This window comes from Mus caroli, chromosome 4 (assembly GCF_900094665.2).
Source record: "Mus caroli chromosome 4, CAROLI_EIJ_v1.1, whole genome shotgun sequence".
Classification (NCBI taxonomy): Eukaryota; Metazoa; Chordata; class Mammalia; order Rodentia; family Muridae; genus Mus; species Mus caroli.
Window position 1 is genome coordinate 35,200,507 of NC_034573.1, and position 21,330 is coordinate 35,221,836.

Here is a 21,330-nt window from a genome sequence, read left to right on the forward strand (position 1 = left end):
GGCCAGCCTGGTCTACAAAGTGAGTGCCAGGACAGCCAGGGCTATACAGAGAAACCCTGTCTCGAAAAACCAAAAAAAAAAAAAAAAAAAAAGAAAAGTCACACAGACAACCTTGGCCAGGTTGGTCCCAACCCTCTGAGTCACACAGCTTCCCTGGAGTCCTCTGGGCTCCATGAAAGAGAGCCAAGACTGAGGGCAAGTGGCCAACCAGCTCTTCTGAGAGCTCCTGAGAGGCAAGGAGAAGGCCCCGCCTCCTCCTAGGGCATCTTGAACAAGGCTTATGTCTCATCTAGGTAAGAGGCTGAGTTAGGGACAGGGCTTGGACAGCCCATCCTACTGTGGGAGGCCATGACTCCTCTTAAGGCAGAGTTGGAGGAGTGGGTTCCCAGCCTAGGGATGGGCAAGTCTGAGCCTGCTGGTCCAGAGGTACTGTCTAGGGCCCTCAAAGTCGTGGCACACCCTTCATTTCCTGCCCCCCAAATTTTTTCAGCCTGAATGAGAGCAGCCCAGAGCCTGAAGAGATGGCTCAATGGTTAAGAGTGCTCGCCTCTTTTCCAAAGGACTTGGCTTCTGTTCCCAGCACCCACACCAGGCAGGTTTCCAGAGGACTTGGCTTCTGTTCCCAGCACCCACACCAGGCAGGTGGCTCACAACAACTTGAACTCCAGCTCCAAACTATCCTATACTGTTTTCTGTCACCCCCAACACTTGCACTCACATACATATACACACATGCATATACATACAAATAAAAACTAAAACGTGTCTTGTTGGGTACGGTGGTATATGCCTATATTCCCAGCTACTCTGGAGGCTGAGGCAGGAGGATCATTTGAGTCCAGGAGTGCTAAGCTGTAGTACACTGCACCATGTCCTCACTAAGTTCAGCATCAGTATTGTAACCTTATGGGAGCAGGTGCCTAAGGGGTGGGGGGTGAACTGGCCTAAGTACAAAATAGAGCAGGTTAAAATAAGTGTTTTGGTCTTTCTTTCTTCTTCTCATTCTTCTTCTTTGTTTTTTTTTTTTTTAAGATTTATTTATTATATGTAAGTACACTGTAGCTGTCTTCAGATGCACCAGAAGAGAGAGTCAGATCTCTTTACAGATGGTTGTGAGCCACCATGTGGTTGCTGGGATTTGAACTCCGGACCTTCGGAAGAGCAGTCGGGTGCTCTTACCCACTGAGCCATCTCACCAGCCCCTTCTTCGTTGTTTTTTATTTTGGGTTTTTGAGACAGGGTTTCTCTGTATAGCCCTGGCTGTCCTGGAACTCACTCTGTAGACCAGGCTGGCCTCGAACTCAGAAATCCGCCTGCCTCTGCCTCCCAAGTGCTGGAATTAAAGGTGTGTGCCACCACGCCCAGCTGAATGTTGGGATTCTGCTTGTGGACGTTGTACATCGTGGTGCGGAGCCTAGTGCGCACCACGATGTACAACGTCCACAAGCAGCTCACTAAGTTCAGCATCAGTATTGTAACCTTATGGGAGCAGGTGCCTAAGGGGTGGGGGGTGAACTGGCCTAAGTACAAAATAGAGCAGGTTAAAATAAGTGTTTTGGTCTTTCTTTCTTCTTCTCATTCTTCTTCTTTGTTTTTTTTTTTTTTTAAGATTTATTTATTATATGTAAGTACACTGTAGCTGTCTTCAGACACACCAGAAGAGGGAGTCAGATCTCGTTACGGATGGTTGTGAGCCACCATGTGGTTGCTGGGATTTGATCTCTGGACCTTTGGAAGAGCAGTTGGGTGCTCTTACCCACTGAGCCATCTCACCAGCCCCCTGTTTTTTATTTTTTATTTTATTTTTTTTTCAAGACAGGGTTTCTCTGTGTAGCCTTGGCTATCCTGAAACTCTTTCTGTAGACCAGGCTGACTGTAAACTCACAGAGATATGCCTGCCTCTGCCTCCTGAATGCTGGGATCACAGGCACTAAGCCATTTCTCTAGTCCTAAAATAAATCTTAAAAGGGGGGGGGGGAGTTGGTGAGATGGCTCAGCGGGTAAGAGCACTGACTACTCAAATCTCAGCAACCACATGGTGGCTCACAACCACCCGTAATGAGATCTGATGCCCTCTTCTGAAGACAGCTACAGAGTACTTATTTATGATAATAAATAAATCTTTGGACCGAAGCGAGCAGAGACTGAGCAAGTTGGGCCGACCAGAGCAAGCGGGTACTGAGCAGGCCAACCAGAGTGAACAAGGTTGACCAGAGCGAGCAGAGATCTTAAATTCAATTCCCAACAACCACATGAAGGCTCACAACCATCTGTACAGCTACAGTGTACTCATATACATAAAATAAATAAATAATAAAATCTTTTTTAAAAAAAGAGCCAAGTTGGTGGTAGTATGTGCCCTTAGTTCCAACATTTATGAGTCAGAGGCAGGCAGATCTCTGTGAATTTAAGGCTAGATAGACCTACGGAGAAAGTCCCAAGCCAGACCAGCCAGAGCTGATACACAGAGAAACTCTGTCTTGAAAAAGAAAGAAAGAAAGAAAGAGAGAGAGAGAGAGAGAGAGAAGAGAGAGAGAGAGAGAAAGAGAAAGAGAAAAAGCAGATAAACATATAGACAGACAGACAGACAGACAGAAGGAAGGAAGGAAGTCTAAACTGTCAAAGAAGCAGAGGTGACAGTGGGGATAGAAACATAGAAAGTAACTCACTTTAGAGTCCCCTAAGACTCTCCAGCCTCTTAACCACTCCCATAGCATTAACAAAGGAAGGTACAGTGGCACGCACCTCAATTCCAGCACTCAGGAGACAGACAGACAGACAGACAGACAGATAGATAGAGACACACAGACCTCTGTGAACTCAAGGTCTATATAGAGTTCTAGGCCAGCCAGGATGATGTAGAGAAACCCTTCCTCAAACAAAACAAAACAAAACAAAACAAAACAAAACAAAACAAAACAAAACAAAACAAAACAATACAAAACAAAACAAAACAAAACAAAACAATACAATACAAAACAAAACAATACAAAACAAAACAAAACAAAACAAAACAAAACAAAACAGTAGGAGGCTGGCAGGAAAGGGTGAGAGAGCAGAGTGAGAGAGACCCACAGGTTTGAGTCTCAAGGGAAGCAGGGACCCCTGAGGTCCCTCCGCACAGCCCTCTTTACAGAGTGTGACTTGCTTGCTTTCACTCCGTAGTGCCTGATTCTAGTACTGAGGGCCAGCGGCTGACTATGCTGCCTGCAGGAGAGAGTGGGGAATGGAAATGAACCAGTCTATCTGAGCGTTCCCCACTCTGGAAGCCCAGTGGGCAGTTCCTCGTGTACTCGCAGAGTTACTCCCACCTCCAGACAGCTGAGGTGACCCTGAGTCCACAAATACAAACCTTTTGGGCACCTTTATAGATGTCAAGTTAGACTTTAGCCTGTATCCCCAGGACTCCCAGTTTAACCACTGGTGCCCCTGGGCTGCTCTCGACACTTTTTGACAATTAGGACACTGGAGACTTAAGAGCGAAGCCAGAGAGGAACAGGATGGGACAAGGCCTAGAGCCCTTGCTAAGAAACAGCCCAGAATTGTGGGTACTAGGCTGGTGGGACAGAGACCTCTGACAGACCCCCAAATCTGAACTTTAACCTGGGCTTTGCCACGGATCCTTGGGGGGCCCTGAGGGTCTCAGTTTCTTCCGGTCCATGGAGGTTTCCTTTGGACGCACCTCTAGGGCCTCCATAAGAGTGGGACAGTATTAGGACTATCTCAGGCTTAGTGTACCACACCCTCATCAAGGGTCATGCCCAAAAGCTGGATTTTTAGCCACATGTGTGCATGTGTGACTAGCCATGTACATCCTGGTGCATGCTTAGACATGTGTGCATGCTGTGTGGGTGTTGATGAGGATTCAGGTGTGCATATGTGTACCTGTGGGCATATTTATGCATGACCCTGCTAGGACCTGGTCTGGGTCTGGTATTTAGAAAAACCAAGAATAAGTGGAGGGGAATCTGTTGAAGGTTCTGTCAAAAAACTGCTGAACATTTGGGCCTAGCCTGTGCCAGCTGCCGGGGGAACGGAGTTAATATACAGAGATGACCCAAACCAAGCCACCCCTGGGTGTGAGCAGGCCTAGGATATCTGGAGGGCTCTAGCTCTCCTCTCAGGAAGCAGATCCCTGAAGCCCTGCTTTCTGATGTCCCCGCTTCCTTTTCACTGACAAAAAAGCTTGTGGGACCAAGAGGGCTCTTCCAGAAGATGAGAGGACAAGGCCAGACGTGAAGACAATAGCAATGCTCACAGGCTTCCTGGGTCCAAACTGGAGCTGATGAGAATTGGGTCAGTGCCAGGAAAAGAAGGCTAGCCTAATTGGTTTCCTGCAGAGGTAGGCATGAATGGGGTGGTTCTATGTGAGAGATTCCAGATGGCTGGATGACCATCTGTCTAGCAGGGAGAGAGCAGCCATAGAGAGGCTAGAGAGGGAGATAGGGGGTTTGGGACTTTATGCTAAGAGCCTAGATCTCTCGCAGGATCCAGGGGGTATTTAAGTTGCGCTTATTTGAGCTCCAGGGCTCCGAGGATGTGAGACTCATGCAGCTGGAGGTGAAGAGTAGGAAAGCCAGAACCTCTGGCAGATGCTCACCCACCAGGAGCAGTGGCTAACAGTTGCTGCCAAGAGTTTAAGCATTTGCACTGGGAAGGACCTCCACAGCTGTCCAGTGGAGGATGGGTAGGAAGGAGAGGGATTGAAACCAGGGGGCCTAAGAGGAGCCATAAAGAAGAAAAAGAGCAGAGGCATAGAGATGGCCTGAGGAAGAGAGGATTGAGGAGGGAGAGGGAGGGAGGAGGCTGGTGGGCGGAAGTGAGGTCTGAACCAGGGGCCCGCCAGGCCATGGCTCTAGGAAGGACCTCACAAGAGAAGGTGCATTCCTAGGCATTCCACAGCAGGAGGCACCACAGGAGACATGCCACAAAGGCTATGTGCTGCCTGAGTCCCAGGTCCTCTTCTAGCCCAGAAATGGCTGCTAATTACAGGGTAGCTTGTAGGCATGGCAGAGGGAGAGGGCTCCCAGGGGGAGGTTGCAGGGCTGGGGACAGGATGCATCAGGAGACTCGGCAGTTAGAGCTCCAGAAGTTTCTTCCAAAGGGTCTCTAGATCTCAGGGTCAGTGGGCTGATACATTTGGAGATGGGAGGGGACATGTTGACCATTGACCCTGACCATCAAGGTCTTGGTTGTTGTTATATTTTAGGGCCTGGAAAAGAGCTGAAGGGAACTATCAGGCCAGAAGAGAGAAGTGGTCTGAGTGGTTCCCTCCTAGTCTGCCCTCTGAGCAGACCTCAAGGCCTTTCTCTCCCTCACCTCACCTCACCCCTTGGCCCAAAGGACAAGCTCAGCACACCCAATGTAGCTTTACCCCCAACTCCCTGTGTCCCCGGACAAGTTCCTACATGGCTGAACATCATACAAACCAGAAAAACTATGTTCCCCACCCACCTCTTAAAACTTGAGGAGCAAGAGGAAGTCTCCTCTGGAACACCCCTTTTCTTGGTTTTGCTTAGTTTCCTGGGGCAATTCGAGGTGCCTCCTCCAGCTCTGAAGCAGGGGAATGGGCAGAGCAGTCTTTCCCGTGAAGGGTGAGAGTGACTCACGTGCCCCACGCTTCCCCTCTCCCTTATCACTCAGCTGGATTAATACATGACTCACAAATAAGTACCGGATGTTGGGGGGGAGTCATGTATATTGGGGAGAGGCTAGTTAGCCTGAGTCTGACTTAGTAAGACTTCATTGAGTATAACCTGGTGGACAGACAAGATTTTAGGGGGACTTGTGCTTTTTCTTCCAAAGAAAGAAGCTGGGTGAGGAAGAGAGGGTCATCAGCTGAGAAGGTTCAGATTGAGAGGAGGCTGACCACATTGCTGCCAGAAAGGAAGGCCGTTTCAGAGTTCATCACAGTGAACACAAGAAGATTCAAAGGTCAGAACTTTGGAAGTCTAAACACCCCTCTCCCAAAGGGAAAAGCTTTTCTCAGAGCCACGGAAGGAGTCCAGGGTTCCTCCTGTCAGGAGGAACATCCTCTCTTGTCAGGAGCCACCTAGGATAAGCGAAGGCTAGTGGGTGGCCTTCCTGGAGGTGGCTCATGGTCTACAATGGGTGACCTCCATGGCAAGGTTCCAAAGAGACTTCATCTCAGGATTGCTTCTTACAGCTGATATGCCTTTCCTGTCATTATTAAATTAATATAATAATTCCTGGGCCTTAGCCCACTCTATTGACCAGATTTCCTGCAGATCAACATAAAGATGAACTTTCATGAATTAATGATGTATAGATGAATTAATGATTCTATAGAATTCCTGATTTGATTCAAATAATTTTAGGAAGAAAGGTTTTTATTTTAAATATTTATTTGTTTTATGTATATGAGCACACCATTTCTCCTCAGACACACCAGAGGAGGGCATCAGATTCCATTACAGATGGTTGTGAGCCACCATGTGGTTGCTGGTAATTGAACTCAGGACCTCTGGAAGAGCAGTCAGTGCTCTTAACCTCTGAGCCATCTCTCCAGTCCAGGAGGAAAAGTTTGTTTTGTTTTGGTTTTTTGGTTTTTTTGAGACAGGGTTTCTCTGTATAGCTCTGGCTGTCCTGGAACTCACTCTGTAGATCAGGCTGGCCTCGAACTCAGAAATCCACCTGCCTCTGCCTCCCGAGTGCTGGGATTAAAGGCGTGCACCACCACGCCCGGCTCCAGGAGGGAAGTTTTTAGAGACGGTCTTAGTTGTTTTGCTAGATGTAATAAAGTTGAAATCAAGATGAGAATGTGCCCACTCATGTAGTAAATAAACGCTGAATAATAAGAAATACAGTGAGTTGTCATAATTACACTAAAGAGAGAAATAGCCTTGGGAAAAATTTGTGTTCAAGGAAAAACATCTAGGTCCAAGGATAAAGTCACAGGTGTGCACCTTGAAAAGGCAAGGCCATGTAGAAACTGTTGTTTTGAACTTATAGCTCCTATAGCTAACTTATAGAATGAAGCACTGCTTTGAACTTATATCAGCATTCGTCTGTAACTCCCTTTTTGTGTAATATTTTATCTCTGAGGTAATTTTCTAAAGAATTTTTTGTCTTTTTTTTGTTTTGTTTTGTTTTTCAAGACAGGGTTTCTCTGTGTAGCCCCGGCTGTTCGTATACCAGGCTGGCCTAGAACTCAGAAATCCACCTGCCTCTGCCTCCCAAGTGCTGGGATTAAAGGTATGTGCCACCACACCTGGCTAGAACTTTTTGTCTAAGAAGGTATAAAAAGCCAGAGAAAAGAAAGAAAATTGTTGGTTGGTTGGTTGGTTGGTTAGTTGGTTTGGCTTAGGGAGCTCTGCTTCATCCATCCATCCATCCATCCATCCATCCATCCATCCATCCATCCATCCATCCAAATGTATATGTCTGTTTGTCTGTACATATGTGTGTAGGTATGTGTGTATGAATGTAAGCATGCATGAATACTTGTGGAGTGTATGAGACAGGTGGTTGTGTCCAACAAAAATGTGAATGTGTTAATGTGTAAATGTGAATGAGTATGTAAATATGTAAATGTATGTATGGATGTAGATGTGTCTATGCATATTTGCCTGTATAAAGCACCTTAATTCTTTTCCTTTTCCTCCTCTCTGGTTCACAAAGAATTAAGCAGCTTAGCCAGAGAAACTCCTAGCTGCCTGGGTAGAGAAGGGAGTGATATCAATATTTTTTTTTATGCTAGGCAACAGGTGTTAATGGCCCAAGCCAGTAGTTTTTAACTATGAAATAAGCAAGACAGTTTTTAGGATTTTTTTAGAAGTTATCAGCAAGCATTCAGTATGGTTAGAGAGCTAGAAGGTCAGAGACCATCAGTCTTTAAAACTACCTCTATGTCCCATTCCAAGCCATTCCAAGCTGGCTGGCTCCGGACACTCCCCAAAGCCTGATTTCCTCACTGGCATTGAATTCCTTGTGTTGAATACAAAACCAAACCCTATGCACACACAGGCACAGGCATGTAGATGTGTGCATATACGTCCCTAGTATGGTAGCCAACACCTAACAGTGTTAACAGTGTTAGTGTGCATTTAAACACATAACAAATCACTTTTTAAATCTCAGGGGTTTTTTGTTGTTGTCGTTATTTGTGTTTAGGCAAGTGTATGATAGAAAATGGTCAGAAGATAGACAACTTACAGGAGTGGATTCTCTTTGTTTTTTGTTTTTTTTTTTAGGCCAGCCTGGTCTGGAATTCACAGAGATCCACCCCTTTGCCTTCTATGTGTCCAGATCAGGTCAGGTGTAGGGGACACAGGACACCATGACCCCTGCCCCAGAGCTGAAACATCAGAAAAATCTCACAGGGCTTTCTCTGGGGATGGGGGATTCAGTGGTTCATCAGGTGTCCATCTGCACTGAGAGTGGCTACCCCGCTGCTGCACAGATCCAATGCTTGTCCCAAGGCAAGAATCACACAGTCCACCTCTCACTTCGGGCCTCTACAGCCTGTACCAGGCCTTCACCCAGCACAGCAAAGTCCTCCAAGATTGCTTCTATGTTGGGCAACATCACAAGCTCCCCACCTTGAGACACTACCATGCGTCCCTTTATGCTGGAGGCCTGAAGAACCAGAGAACAAATTTAAGTGTCACAAAGGCATACCATGAGCTGCAAGGTTAGGGCAGTGTCAATCGATATATGAGCTCCATACATACACCACTACACCCAATTTGCCTTCTAACTGCTGAGATCAAATGCAAGTACCACCACACCAACCCGGCTTTTGTTTTTTTTTTAAGAATTATTTATTTTATGTATGTGAATACATTGTAGCTGTCTTTAGACACACCAGAAGAGGGCATCAGATCCCATTACAGATGGTTGTGAGCTACCATGTGGTTGCTAGGAATTGAACTCAGAACCTCTGGAAGAGCAGTCAGTGCTCCTAACTGCTCTTGACCACTGAGCAATCTCTCCAGCCCTTGTTTTTGGAAACAGCATTTTTCTCTGTGTGGCCCTGACTGTTCTGGAACTCACTCTGTAAACCAGGCTAGCCTTGAACTCACGAATCTGCCTGCCTTTGCCTCCCAAGTACTGGAACTACTCCTTCCACCATGTGAATCCAAGGATGGGACTCAGGCTCAGGCACCTTTACCTGATGAGCCTTACTGCCAGACCCATCAGGCTTTTAAGATTCCATTTTCATACAAACTGGGTCTCCATTGCTTTTGGTCTCAGTAGCTTGGACTGGCCTCCAATTCAGAATTCACTCTGAGGACGAGGCTAGCCTCGAACTCAGAGAGCTGCTCCTGTCCCTGCCTCCAGAGTGTTGTGATTAAAGGCGTGACACCACTACACCCAATCAGTCTTAGGCCTTCTTTCGTCACCTCGCCTGCTCACAGCATAGTCCACAGGCTCTGACTCTGCTTCTCTGTGGCCTTGTGGTGGTGACCCCAGCCTCCCAGCTTGGGCTGGGGCTCCCCTTACACACAGCTCTGTGAGCCTCATTCTAGGTGCTGTGAGAAACCCCAAGTCATCTATGTGCCTGCGCTCAGCATGCTCTGTCCTCACAGAGCTTTCTCATAGACCAGGCTGAAATCACGAGGAAAGACAAGTCAGGTACCCAGAAAGACTTAAGCAATTTAATTTTAAATCAGAGTTCAGGACAATAGAAGGTGCATACTGGTATGCATGCCTGCCAAGTGAACTCAACAAGGAATAATTGCATTCACAGTTCACAGAAGGGAAAGAGGGGTGGGGGTGAGGGCAGGGACTAGGTGGGGTGCTATTTGAGCTGAGTCTAAAAAAAAAAACAGTCAGGATTAGGGGAGAAAAGCAGGGAGTGGCTGCCAGAAGGGGATGTGGATCAGGCTGAGAGGAAGCATCCTGCCTACCTCAGAGCTCCAAGAGCAGGTGTATGGCACAATAATGGGCAACGATAAGCAGCAGCAAGGAGGGGTAGGACCCAGAGAGGCCAGGCTGCAGCTCTCTCTCTCTCTCTCTCTCTCTCTCTCTCTCTCTCTCTCTCTCTCTCTCTCTCGGACGGGGATCCCCTCAACTCCAGCCAGCCCCACCTGGTCTGTATCTTTTCCCACTGTTCCTACCCTCAGGGCACTGTGCCTACTGAATGGGTTTCATTCATACACACGCAGCTCCCTCCCACTGTTCAGTGCTGGTGCCCTGACCCCCAGGAGGGAACACAATCTAAAGGCCAGAAGCAGCAACAGGGAAAGGCACACTGACATCTGGACACATCCGTCCTGCCAGCGGGAAGATGAAGATGGAGAGAAAACAAAAATGAACAACAGTTCAGGCTGACTCAAGATGGATAGGCAAATGGATCTCGTGGATTCAGTTCCCTCTGAGCTGGCTCTGTCTCCTCCTCTGGGAATCGGGGTGGTCAGGTGTAGGGGACACAGGACACCATGGCCCCTGCCCCAGAGCTGAAACATCAGAAGAATCTCACAGGGCTTTCTCTGGGGATGGGGGATTCAGTGGTTCATCAGGCGTCCATCTGCACTGAGAGTGGCTACCCCGCTGCTGCACAGATCCAACGCTTGTCCCAAGGCGAGAATCACACAGTCCACCTCTCACTTCGGGCCTCTACAGCCTGTACCAGGCCTTCACCCAGCACAGCAAAGTCCTCCAAGATTGCTTCTATGTTGGGCAACATCACAAGCTCCCCACCTTGAGACACCACCATGCGTCCCTTTATGCTGGAGGCCTGAAGAACCAGAGAACAAATTTGAGTTTAAGTGTCACAAAGACATACCATGAGCTGCAAGGTTAGGGCAGTGTCAATCGATATATGAGCTCCATACATACACTTGACCCAGAGCCACCCAGAGAACCACATGTACACAGCTGGCAGCACAAGACAGGGTCACTGGCCAGCATACCTTAAAGGGCTGGGGCTGGAAGCTGCTGGGCTTCCAGAGGACACCAATCACCTCTCCACCATGCTGGTCATAGAAGAAGAGAGCGAAATCTTCAAAGGCCTCCTAGAAAGGACAGAATGGAATCAAGATTAGGACAGGTACCCAAGGACCTCCTCCACGGCTGCAGCTCCACAGAACACTCCCCAGGCCAGCCAATCCTGTAAGAACTTACCCGGAGCTGTGCCAGATAGAGCTGAGGGGGGTCATAGCCCAGGACAGGCATCAGAGACGAAGGCCCTGGCTCAGCAAGCAGACCACGGCAGAAGGAAGCAACTGGAGGGTCTACAGCTTGGCGGTGCCGGGGAATGTGGCGGGGAGTCAGGTGGATCAGCACATCATACATGTCGAAGGGTGGCCGGAACACGGTCTACGGAAGCCTTTAAGTTACCCTTCCACGTACTCATTCCCACGCATCCAGCCATCCATTATAGGCCATATGCCCCAGGAACACGAGAACAGCAAACCCCAGGGAGAACAGCCAGGGCCAGCTTGAGTCCAGAAGGACGCCCAGGATTCCCACCAGGCTTCACTACTACTGGTAAAGCACTATGGCAGCTTCAAAGCCTTCTCCATATGCAGTCTCACCAAACAGAGCGAGCGACTAGGCATCGTGAGAAGGTCCCTTGAACTGCAGACTTCGGGCCCTAGGAGTCACTGAGTCAGATCCTTACCCTGATGTCCCCAGGCCCCCGGGGATCCATCAGCTGCTTCTCGAGGATAGGGAGGGCTTCAGCCGCCAGGCTCACGAGCTGCTGAAGGATCTGGGACACAGAAAATCACACCAAGACTGACCATGCTTCTGGCTTAGGTTGGGCCTACTTTCTTCTTTGAGTAAAATAAAAAAGTAAGTAAGTAAACAAATAAATTATTTAGGGACAGGTAAGGGGTTGAACCTGGGCAGAGGGTCCATCCTGTGTCCACACAGAGCTTCTGCGGTCCTGGGGGGTAATGATGACCATGACTGGGAGTTGTGTTCGAGCTGCCAGGAAACTCCTTCGAATCTCCACCTGTTCCTCAGCTGGAGATGACGAGAGGCTACGTCAGTCTCCCCAAAAGACCTTGGCCTTCCCACCGTGAGTGTGAACCCAGCAACTGCCCATCACACCGTGAGTGTGAACCCAGCAACTGCCCATCACACCGTGAGTGTGAACCCAGCAACTGCCCATCACAGGGATTTTCCAATACCCTCTCCCAAAGAGCAAAGGTTATAAAAGGGACACCACACTCGAGTTGGTGGGGTGGAGTGTTTATCTTCAGCCCCGAGGCAGAGTTTTCCACTGCTGGTCACCCCCAGACGAGTCCCTGGCCTGCTGGGGCCTGCCCCAGGCCCCTCACCTGGGCTCTCACACACCTGGTGGAGAATTAGGAACCTGACACCGTGCTCTCTGCTGGGACCCAAGAGCTCCTAAGGTTACAATGGGAAACCAACAGTCCCACCTCCAAGGTGCAGGCACACAGTCTAACTTCCTGGCTCCCCACACAAGACTCTCACCTAGAATTCAAGGAGCTTTCCTTTGCTCTCCCCTTGTTCCACAGCCCTGAGTAGTAATTTTATCATGGATCACATAGGCAAAGCTCTCTAAGCCAGACTTGATATAGCCTCTGCCTCTTCCATCTGACAATTCTCTTCCCTAAGACAGACCTTTAGGCTTAGATATCTGGGATCTAGGAGGCTTCCTGGACAAACTCACAGGGTGTTCACCTGCTTACTGTGCCATCTACACAGGGAAGTTCTTCCAGTGGTCTGACCTGAGTCCTACCACTTACCAGTCAGCTCACCGTTGAGGTTGACAATGAGAGGGTTGTTCTTCCAATCAAAGGTAGATACCAAGTAAAGGAACCGAAGAAAGCCAACCTGTGGGACGCTGAGCAGATAGAAAAAGAAAGAATCTGAGACTTGATGTCCCCAATCCCTCAGTGACGTTTGTGAGAAGTATCTGAAAACACCCTCTACCGTGTACTCCGCCACCCTCCCCCATTTAGAATAAAGACTGCATCACTTAGAGCAACTTCCGGAGTAAGGGAAGCGTACAGGTCATTACCTGGGAGGGGTGAAGGGCTCAGGGTGTAGGAAGAGTGAAGCAGCCAATAGATCCAGGCTCTCGTCAGTGAAGCCCTCACCCAGAAGCTGGGCACGCACCCACCGCTTGGCCAGGCGAGCCACGCCTGAGTAGGCTGGGTACTGCTGCTGGAGTCTGAGGGAGAAAGCCTTGGCAGTGAGACCTGGGAACTCAGAGAGCCCCACATAGGGACGGATCCACCGCCGGTCACTCAGCCTCTGCCCAGCGCTGCCCACATGGGGTATACGTCTTCTCCCATACTCTCCTAGCAAACGCCCAGGAAGCTATTACTGACATTACTACCAGTTCACCAGGGAGGTGTTATGCTGCCTGGCCTCCCAGAGAGTCTGGTAGCCAGGTAAGCAGAATGGGGGCAGGAGAAGGCCTACATCCAAGAAGAGCTCACGAATGTAACCTTACCCATGCAGGGCACTGGTGAGCAGAGGCAACAGCTTGGTGTCTCTCTCAAGGCGGAGGGAGGCAGGTGTGTCTCTCAGAGAGACCATGCCCTCGGGGCTCCGCACCTCCTTCAGGATCTGTGGCTCCCGCTGATAGGCCACTCGAATCCTAAACACGAACCCATCCTGTGGGGAGATGTGGCAAAGGAAATGAATGGCAAGAGCACTTGGGGGTGCGCTGCTGCCTGGATCCCTGGTCCCCCAGACCACATCCGACAGTAACCCCTGATGTCCCTGGAGCCTGATCTGTGGTGATCTCCCACCCTGTAGCAGCCTAACCTTGAGGACATCCGTGTGTGTGGCAGTGGCGCGGCACTGTAGTCTATGCTCCTGGGTCAGCACCTCCGCCAGGCGCAGCTGGAAGGCGGCTCGGACCCGCTGCACTGCTTCTGCATCCTGAGGCCACTGCCCGCTGCCCTCCAGGTGACAAACCACTGAAGAACAGAAGGGGTGAGAGATCTGTTTCCACGGCCTGCTGCCTTCCCCACTCTCTCCCAAGGACCCTCTTACCAGTCATAGGCTCCACATAGGCTGGGCAGGGCTTATCCGGCCGGGGCAACAGTGAGGCCAGATCTTGGAGGCGGTTATAGAAGGAGTAGGCAGGTCGGACTGGAGCTGGAGGGAAAACCTGTGGAAGAAACGAGGACAGTGACTTTGAGAGGGAGGGACAGCCCAGAGACGGGAGGATGGGGCAGGTGTGGGTGGGGGCTCTAACCATAAAGGACTCCCTGCCGCCCTGCACCTTACCTCTGTGTAGCGCAGCACTGGGTGAGCCCCCTGAACAGCAGACACGGTAAGTGGGAGACCCTCCAGCCCCCAGAGCAGGCGGCTGAGGTCATCATAGCAACGCACAGCCGACGCCAAGGCCTCCTCACCTGTGCTGGAGATCTGATGAAGAGAAGACACTCAGGAGGAAGTCTGCGTCTTATGAAACCCCAGCACCACCTAGGATGCTGCTATGATTCAGGCTATGGCAGGACCGGGGCGCCCCCTGCTGGGCACCAGGAGATGCAACTTGGCTGGGGTAGAAAGGGTTCTCCATCCAGTCTATCCACAAGCACTAACTACCCCACAATCACTGGCTTAGACCCCAGGCTCTTACCTCTTTGGGGTTTTGGATCAATGCATCAAGGAAACCACCCACATACTGGATACAGGTGTCTGGGATGTCAGCATGGCTGAAAAACACAGATACAATGAGGGTATCAGGGGCTATGCCTACCGAAAATGGCTGCCCTGACCACAGCAGCCTCCTGGTGTGAAGATGCTGACACTCACAGTGCCAAGAGGTGGGTGACCACCTGATGAGGAATAAGACGCTTCTCAAACAAAGATTCTGCCTCCCACACCACAGCTTCCCGGATGGCTCCGTCCTGGAAACGCCTGAGCTCTGAGCGGGTCCCCCAGAACTGACGGAATTCAGCAGCCTGGAGAGAAGCAAAGCATGGGAAGAGAGGCCGAGAAAGAATGAGCTGGGGCGTAGCTCAGGGATAGAGGGATGGACTAATAACGTGCCCAAAGCCCTGAGCTCAACCTCAAGCCCCGCAGACAGGCTTCAACTTAGGTAGCTCCTCCCACTCCTCCCCACGGGCAGGCTGGGGTTTCACACCTCAGGCTTGTCAGCCTCTGGGCCAAGATCAATAACACTGGTCAGTCCCTCGGGCCGGAAGAGAAATCCCAGGGTCAAGGTCCCAGCGTCCTTGTGCTTCGGGGGATCTTGGTTGATACTCCACTGTAGGATGTAAACAGGTTGATTTCAACCTAAAGGTCCCAAGCCTTCTCTGGAGACTAACCAGCCGGGCAGCATGCTGTGAGTCCCTTTGCACCCTATATCCAGCCCCGTTTGGAACCCTACAAACTTCCCAGTCTACAGGGTCTCACCTCTGGGACTGGGGGCCGAGAGTGAGCCAGCAGATGCAGCCGGCACCCCAGACCCTGCACCAAAATGTTGGTTAGTGGGCCCAGAGCGGCTGAAACATAGTCCCCTCCGTTATCCTGCAGCTCTGGCCAAAGCTTTAGCTGGTGACAGGATGCCTGCAGGCGACTCAATGGATGGAGACTGGAGGGTACAGGGCAAAGGGGACCAATGAGAACCCACTAGGTCCGTGACTCCTCCTCCCTTGTGACCCTACATCGCCCCAAACTCACTGGACAACGTGGTCAAAAGCCTGGATCATGGGTTTGGGAGTCATCAACAGCAGCTGAAATCCATCGTCAGCTTTGCTGTCCAGCAACGCCATAGACAATTCTGCCTCATACTGCACCTGGCCACAGGATGAGGAGGAAGCACAACTGTAACCCTCGCTGGCTGAAAGGCTCGCAATCCGGGTCTACTTCTGAGGTTCTGGCACAGGCACGGCAGCCTGAGCGGAGACCTATGGAGGATCCAGGAGTAGGAGGACCTGTTGGTACCTGATTGTAAGTGGAAGCTGTAACATCGGCACAGAGGTTGAGGCGCCCTGAGGGGTCCACAAACACAACCGCGAAAAGCTGGTGGAATTCGGCCAGGGTGGGCTGGAGAGGCAGAGAGAAGCCAATCAGGGTTGAGGTCTACCTGCAGGCCCATTGGCACATACCTGCCCACGTTACTTAACTCACCAAGGAGGGATCTGAGCTGAGAGAGAAACTGATTCCATTGATCGTCAGATCGGTAGTGGCTGGAGTGAACCAGAGAAGGTAGGTATTGTATTAGAAGGTCCTTTTGGGACCTGGCCACAGCGATACCCTCCCTGCCTCCCTCAGCCTGGGTGGCTACAACTGCCTGTCTCAGACTCAGTTTTCTCCTCTGTCTGGTGACAAGAAACTAACGGAGCTCTGGTGGAATAAGAGAGCCCCCGGGGACAAGTGGAACTCCTGGCCTGTCCACTCTAGTTACCATACCCAGAAACTGCAGGACACTTCTCAGGACCTGGTAGCCGCTCATGGTGGTATGGATCTTTCGTTTAGATACCAGGAAGGCAACCAGCATGGAGATGATGAATCCATTAAATCCACCCAGGCCCTGAAAGAGAAGCATGACTGGACTGAGCTCAGGAGCAACCCTTCCTACAAAGAGGCGAGAAAACCAGGCCACCCATAACTCACCTTGTCCAGCTCCCGTTGCCTCAGCCAAACCTTCAGAAGCGCCACGCCATCCTTCAGGCCCTGGGCAGAGCCCAGCACACTCGCCAGCAAGTGCATGTGGGTCTCCAGAGCTACATCCTGCAGGATCCAGGTATTATAGTGGGGGGTAGGCGGCTCTACGCAAACAAATGGAGACTATTAGAAGAGAAGGCTCCACCAAACCCCTGTCCACCAACACATTTCAGCACCAGTGCCTGCTCACCATAATCCGGACAGCTCTGCCCTCGGTACCAGGCAGAGCGCACATTGTTCTTAGTCGGCAGCAAGCGGCAAGGACGGAAGAAGTCCAAGGGAGGGCAGGGAAGCAGGCGCACAGTAACTAGGCGCTCATCCTTCCCTGGGTAGAGACATGGAGTAGTGATATTTTATAACTCCTGAAATCTGAGGGGATCCCCTTAGTACCCCCTCATACTTGGGCACCCATGACTTCTGACCTCCTGGCCTTGAGGCTTCTAGACCTACTCCCCTAGACCTTGAAGACCTCATGGCCCCCTCCAGATTTACCATCCCATACTGTGCACTAAGCCCAGAGAGTGACTCCCACCATGTGGCCGCAGCAGCAGTGAGGGCTTCAGGTGGCATCCACTCATGTAAGAGAAGCGTACGCTGCTGAAGAGGGGATCCTGGGCCAGGTGGTAAGCTAAGTGGGCCAGGTAAAGGGCTCGCTTGCGGAAGTAACGCTGGTTCAGCCCGTCTTTGTCCTGTAAGATTTCCTGGAGGAGTCAGGGAAGAAGAGAGAAGGTCAGACACGTAAGTGTTCATGCAACTGGGGACTAGGTCAAAGCTAGGCTTAAGTCCCAGGAGGAACACACCCAATTTTCAGACAAAGGGCACAAAGTCCCAAAGGGACCCTTTGTTGAACCTCTAATAGCCCCCAAACTATTGGCCTTACCCTGGGCATGGTCACTGCCACGTCCACATTGATATCTGGTCGCATACAAGTATCCAGAAGGTAGCTACCCACAACAGTGATCTGGGATGGAGGCCGGAAGCGGAAGGAGCCCTTGACGGCATAGGGCACTTGGTGGAGGGGCACTCGGACCCCAGCTGGGAGCCATGACTGGTCAGTGAGCTGTGGGGACAGAAGCAGGAAACATATGGATTCTATCACCTTCCTCACAAAGGTGGTAGAATCTAATATGTAGTAGATAGCATGCCAGTACGTCAGAAACTATAACTCACAATATTCCACAAACGCCTTCTCCCTCTGTGAAGACAACTTGATTGACAGCTAAGCCGCCATGACTTATTTCTACTGTTACCCATTTTCAGGCTAGGAATGGTGGCTCACACCTGCAACTCCAGCATTTGGGAAGGCAGGAAGATCAGAAATTCAAGATCTCCCTTGACTACATAGCAAGCAAGTTCAAGGCAAGCCTGGACTATATGAGACCCTGTCCCAATAAAAAATACACAAAATAAAATAACCATTTTTGGTTGGAAGTAAAGGTTCACAACTACAATCCTAGCACTCAGGAGGCTGAAGCAGGAGGACCACCACCAGTTTGAGTTACAGTACAGGTTACAAAGTTAAGACCCTATGTTAAAAAAAAATGTGGGCTGGAGAGATGGCTCAGTGGTTAAGAGCACTTCCACAGGTCCCGAGTTCAATTCCTAGCAACCACATGGTGCCTTGCAACCATCTGTAATGAGGATCCAATGCCTTCTTCTGGTATGTCTGAAGATAGCAACAAGATTCTCACATATATAAAATCAATCAATAAATCTTAGAAATGAAACAAGAAAACAAAACAAAACAAAAGTGGCTCAGGCCCTCAATCTCAGTCCTTGGGAACTGTGCAGAACAATCAGGAGTTCAAGGCCAGCCAGGGGCATGTAAGACCCTGTTCAAACAAAACACCTACAAAACTTGTACAAGATGGATCTACATTTGAGAGGTAAATGCATGACCTGTGTCCTGGTTGAGTCTTCTTGCAATGAGAATGATCTCCTTAGTAACCAAATGTCATAGAACAGCAAAGAGGGTCTCATGACTCACTGTCCCAAGGCCATCTGTCTTACCTCAGCCTCAGGGACTGGAGGCACTTTCTGGATCCGCTTGGTAACCTCCTTCAGGAAAGTATCAATTCTCTCTTTCTTCTTCTCTGACAGTCTGACTTCCTTTAGTAACTCCTCCACCTTTAGGAGAGGGAAGGGAGGAATCTGTGAGCCTCGGGACCCCACATAAACCCCTCTAACCTATGCCCTGGCCACCCACGTACTTGTAAACGAAGCAAGGTGGAGTGGAACAAAATCTCGGTCTCGCGGAGGCGATTCAGCTCCTCATTTGTAGGCTCCTTGTACAGCTCCTCCCGACTGAGGTTCACTGGCTGCAGGAGGCCTTCTGCAGGTGGCTCTGTTCTTGCACGCTTTCTTGAGGGTGCCTTCTCTTTGTCCATGCCTTCGAAGGCAAGTTCCATCACCTATGACCAGAGAGACAGAAATCAACATGAAATCAGGGGTATCTGCATCAGCTGACTCAAGTTTGTGGGTAAAGGCTTCATCTACTCGAGTTCTTCCCTTTCAGTGAGCGTTAAGATTTTTATAAAACTCGGGACAGCCATCACTGAGAGAAATCTGACAGCGTGAGGATGCAGTCCTGCTTAGACCTGACTGAGTTTGCCAGTCACTGCCTGAGGTAGTGCTCCAATGCCCTCCTGTTTCCGGACACCACAAATCTTTTGCTGAGACAGGCTTAGGCCTTCCCAAATATCACCTCTACTCCTGCTCTATCCAGATCTCTCCAAGGCTAGATTCCCTAAAAATCATTTTTCCAGTAACCTAGGCCGCCCTGCAGGCTACGTTATCAGGCCTGACTATCTCAGGCTCTGTCGCCAAAATAAAGCACATTTTGAGCAACCAACCTCTGTGTCCTCAGTTGCTCGTCGCTGCTGCTCTCCGGCGGGGGCCGGTCCCATCTTCACAGCAGGTCTCTCTCCAGCACTTTGGGATCCAAGTCGGATCTACCCCGTAGCTTCCCACGTGGGCTGAAACGCCAACTCCAGGGCTCAAACCCTTGCCCCAGGCCCCACCCACTGCAGTTCCATTGGGCTAGTGCATGCCGTCTCGCTCACTATTGGTCAGTGGTTCAAAGGAACCCGCCCATTGTGGGAGGAACCAAACAAGGTCCGCCGATTTACAGCCTCGACGCGGCACTAAACCGGAAGCGCTTGGGAATGCAGCTCGTCGCGTTCTTTTCCTCACTTCCCTTTCGGGAAGGGAGGAGCTTGCTGTGGTTTCCGGTGTGTGTCTCTGTATCTGTCCGGTTTTGTGTATGTGTGTGTCCGTCCTTGTGTGTGTTTGTGTCTTTGTCTGTCTCTGTCCGGTTGTGTGTGTGTGGTGTGTGTGTGTGTGTGTGTGTGTGTGTGTGTGTGTGTGTGTCTCTGCCTGTCTCTGTCCGTCCGTCTGTTTTCGCTTCTGGTTCACAGCATCTAACTTACCGTGTCTATGAGCAAGTTATGTGATTTCTACCTCCAAAATATATCTTGAATTTTTTTTTTCTGTTTTCACAAACAGAAAGTTCAAGTGTCTAGCATAATAGCATAGCTTCTCTCCAGCTTTTCCTTCTTAAAATATAAGATATTTTATTTCAACGCCGAATTCAAACGCCGAAACTTTAAACACAGAACCATCGCAATAGCGAAGTTCAAAGAACTTTGCCAATTTACCTTTATTTGCATATTATTTTAGAAAACTACTTGGAACTGGGCATGGACGCTCATCCCAGTAATATTCACGATGCTGAGCCTGAACTATGAGGGACACTCTCAAATGACACTTTAGTATCTACCTTTTAAGATTCTCATACTGGGCGGGAGAGATGGCTCAGCGGTTAAGAGCACTGACTGTTCCTCTAAAGGTCCTGAGTTCAAATCCCAGCAATCACATGGTGGCTCACAACCATCCGTAATTGACAGCTACAATGTACTTACATATAATAAATAAATAAATAAATAAATCTTATTAAAAAAAAAAGACTTCTCATATCTAGCCCATGGTGTGGTGGTGCTTACCCCTTTAATCCTAGCCTTTAGGAGAAAGACAAGTAGACCCCTTTGAAAAGGCCAACCAAGTTTGCAGGGAGTTTCAAACCATCTAATGATACCCAGACTCAATAAATAAACTAAATTGGGCATGGGGATGCATATCTTTAATCCCAGAACTCCAGTGGAATATAAATGGGGGGAGCTCAGAGGCAGGCAGATCTCTGAGTTCAAGGCCATCCTACACAGGAAGTTTCAAGCTAGGAAGGACTACACAGTAGGATAAATAAAATAAAACAGAGGGGAGTATCGTATCGGGAAGAAGAGGAGGTCATAGGAGACCACACAGTGGGTAAAAATGGCTGCCACTGAGGCCTGAGACCCACACTAGTAGAAGGAGAGAAGTGATTTCTGAGAGTTGTCCTCTGACCGCCACAGTGCATTCAAGTGATACCTGTGTGCTTTCACACACCCATAAAATATAATTATGGGGGAAAAGAGTTTTTGCAAAGTAACAACAACAAAAAAATTCCACCCTGGAGACATGGCCAAGAGCTTAAAAGCATTTGCAGCTCACGCAAAGGACCTAGGTTTGGTTTCCCAGCACCCATGCAGCTTTGAGACTCACAACTGCTGCCTGTAATGCCAGTTCTAGAAAATCCTTTGGCAACACCCATGGAAGGAGTTACACAGACAAAGTTTGGAGCTGTGATGAAAGGATGGACCATCTAGAGACTGCCATATCCAGGGATCCATCCCATAATCAGCTTCCAAACGCTGACACCATTGC

General features: G+C 49.8%; 1 protein-coding gene across 1 annotated transcript; it reads right to left on the bottom strand.

The window, feature by feature from the left end:
* Positions 1–9,598: 9,598 nt before the first annotated feature.
* Positions 9,599–19,565, bottom strand: Nol6 (nucleolar protein 6). Its single transcript, XM_021160723.2, has 26 exons — positions 19,422–19,565; positions 18,780–18,980; positions 18,580–18,696; positions 17,450–17,629; positions 17,102–17,270; positions 16,760–16,894; positions 16,519–16,673; positions 16,315–16,435; positions 16,033–16,091; positions 15,847–15,948; positions 15,583–15,698; positions 15,316–15,493; positions 15,044–15,166; positions 14,713–14,861; positions 14,537–14,612; positions 14,182–14,322; positions 13,945–14,062; positions 13,714–13,868; positions 13,397–13,560; positions 12,959–13,111; positions 12,684–12,781; positions 11,810–11,934; positions 11,588–11,677; positions 11,089–11,283; positions 10,878–10,979; positions 9,599–10,702 (listed from the first exon to the last, which is right to left on the bottom strand). The coding sequence occupies exons 1-26, from the start codon at positions 19,473–19,475 to the stop codon at positions 10,553–10,555; spliced, it is 3,426 nt and encodes a 1,141-aa protein (XP_021016382.1). The 5' UTR covers positions 19,476–19,565; the 3' UTR covers positions 9,599–10,552.
* Positions 19,566–21,330: the final 1,765 nt, after the last annotated feature.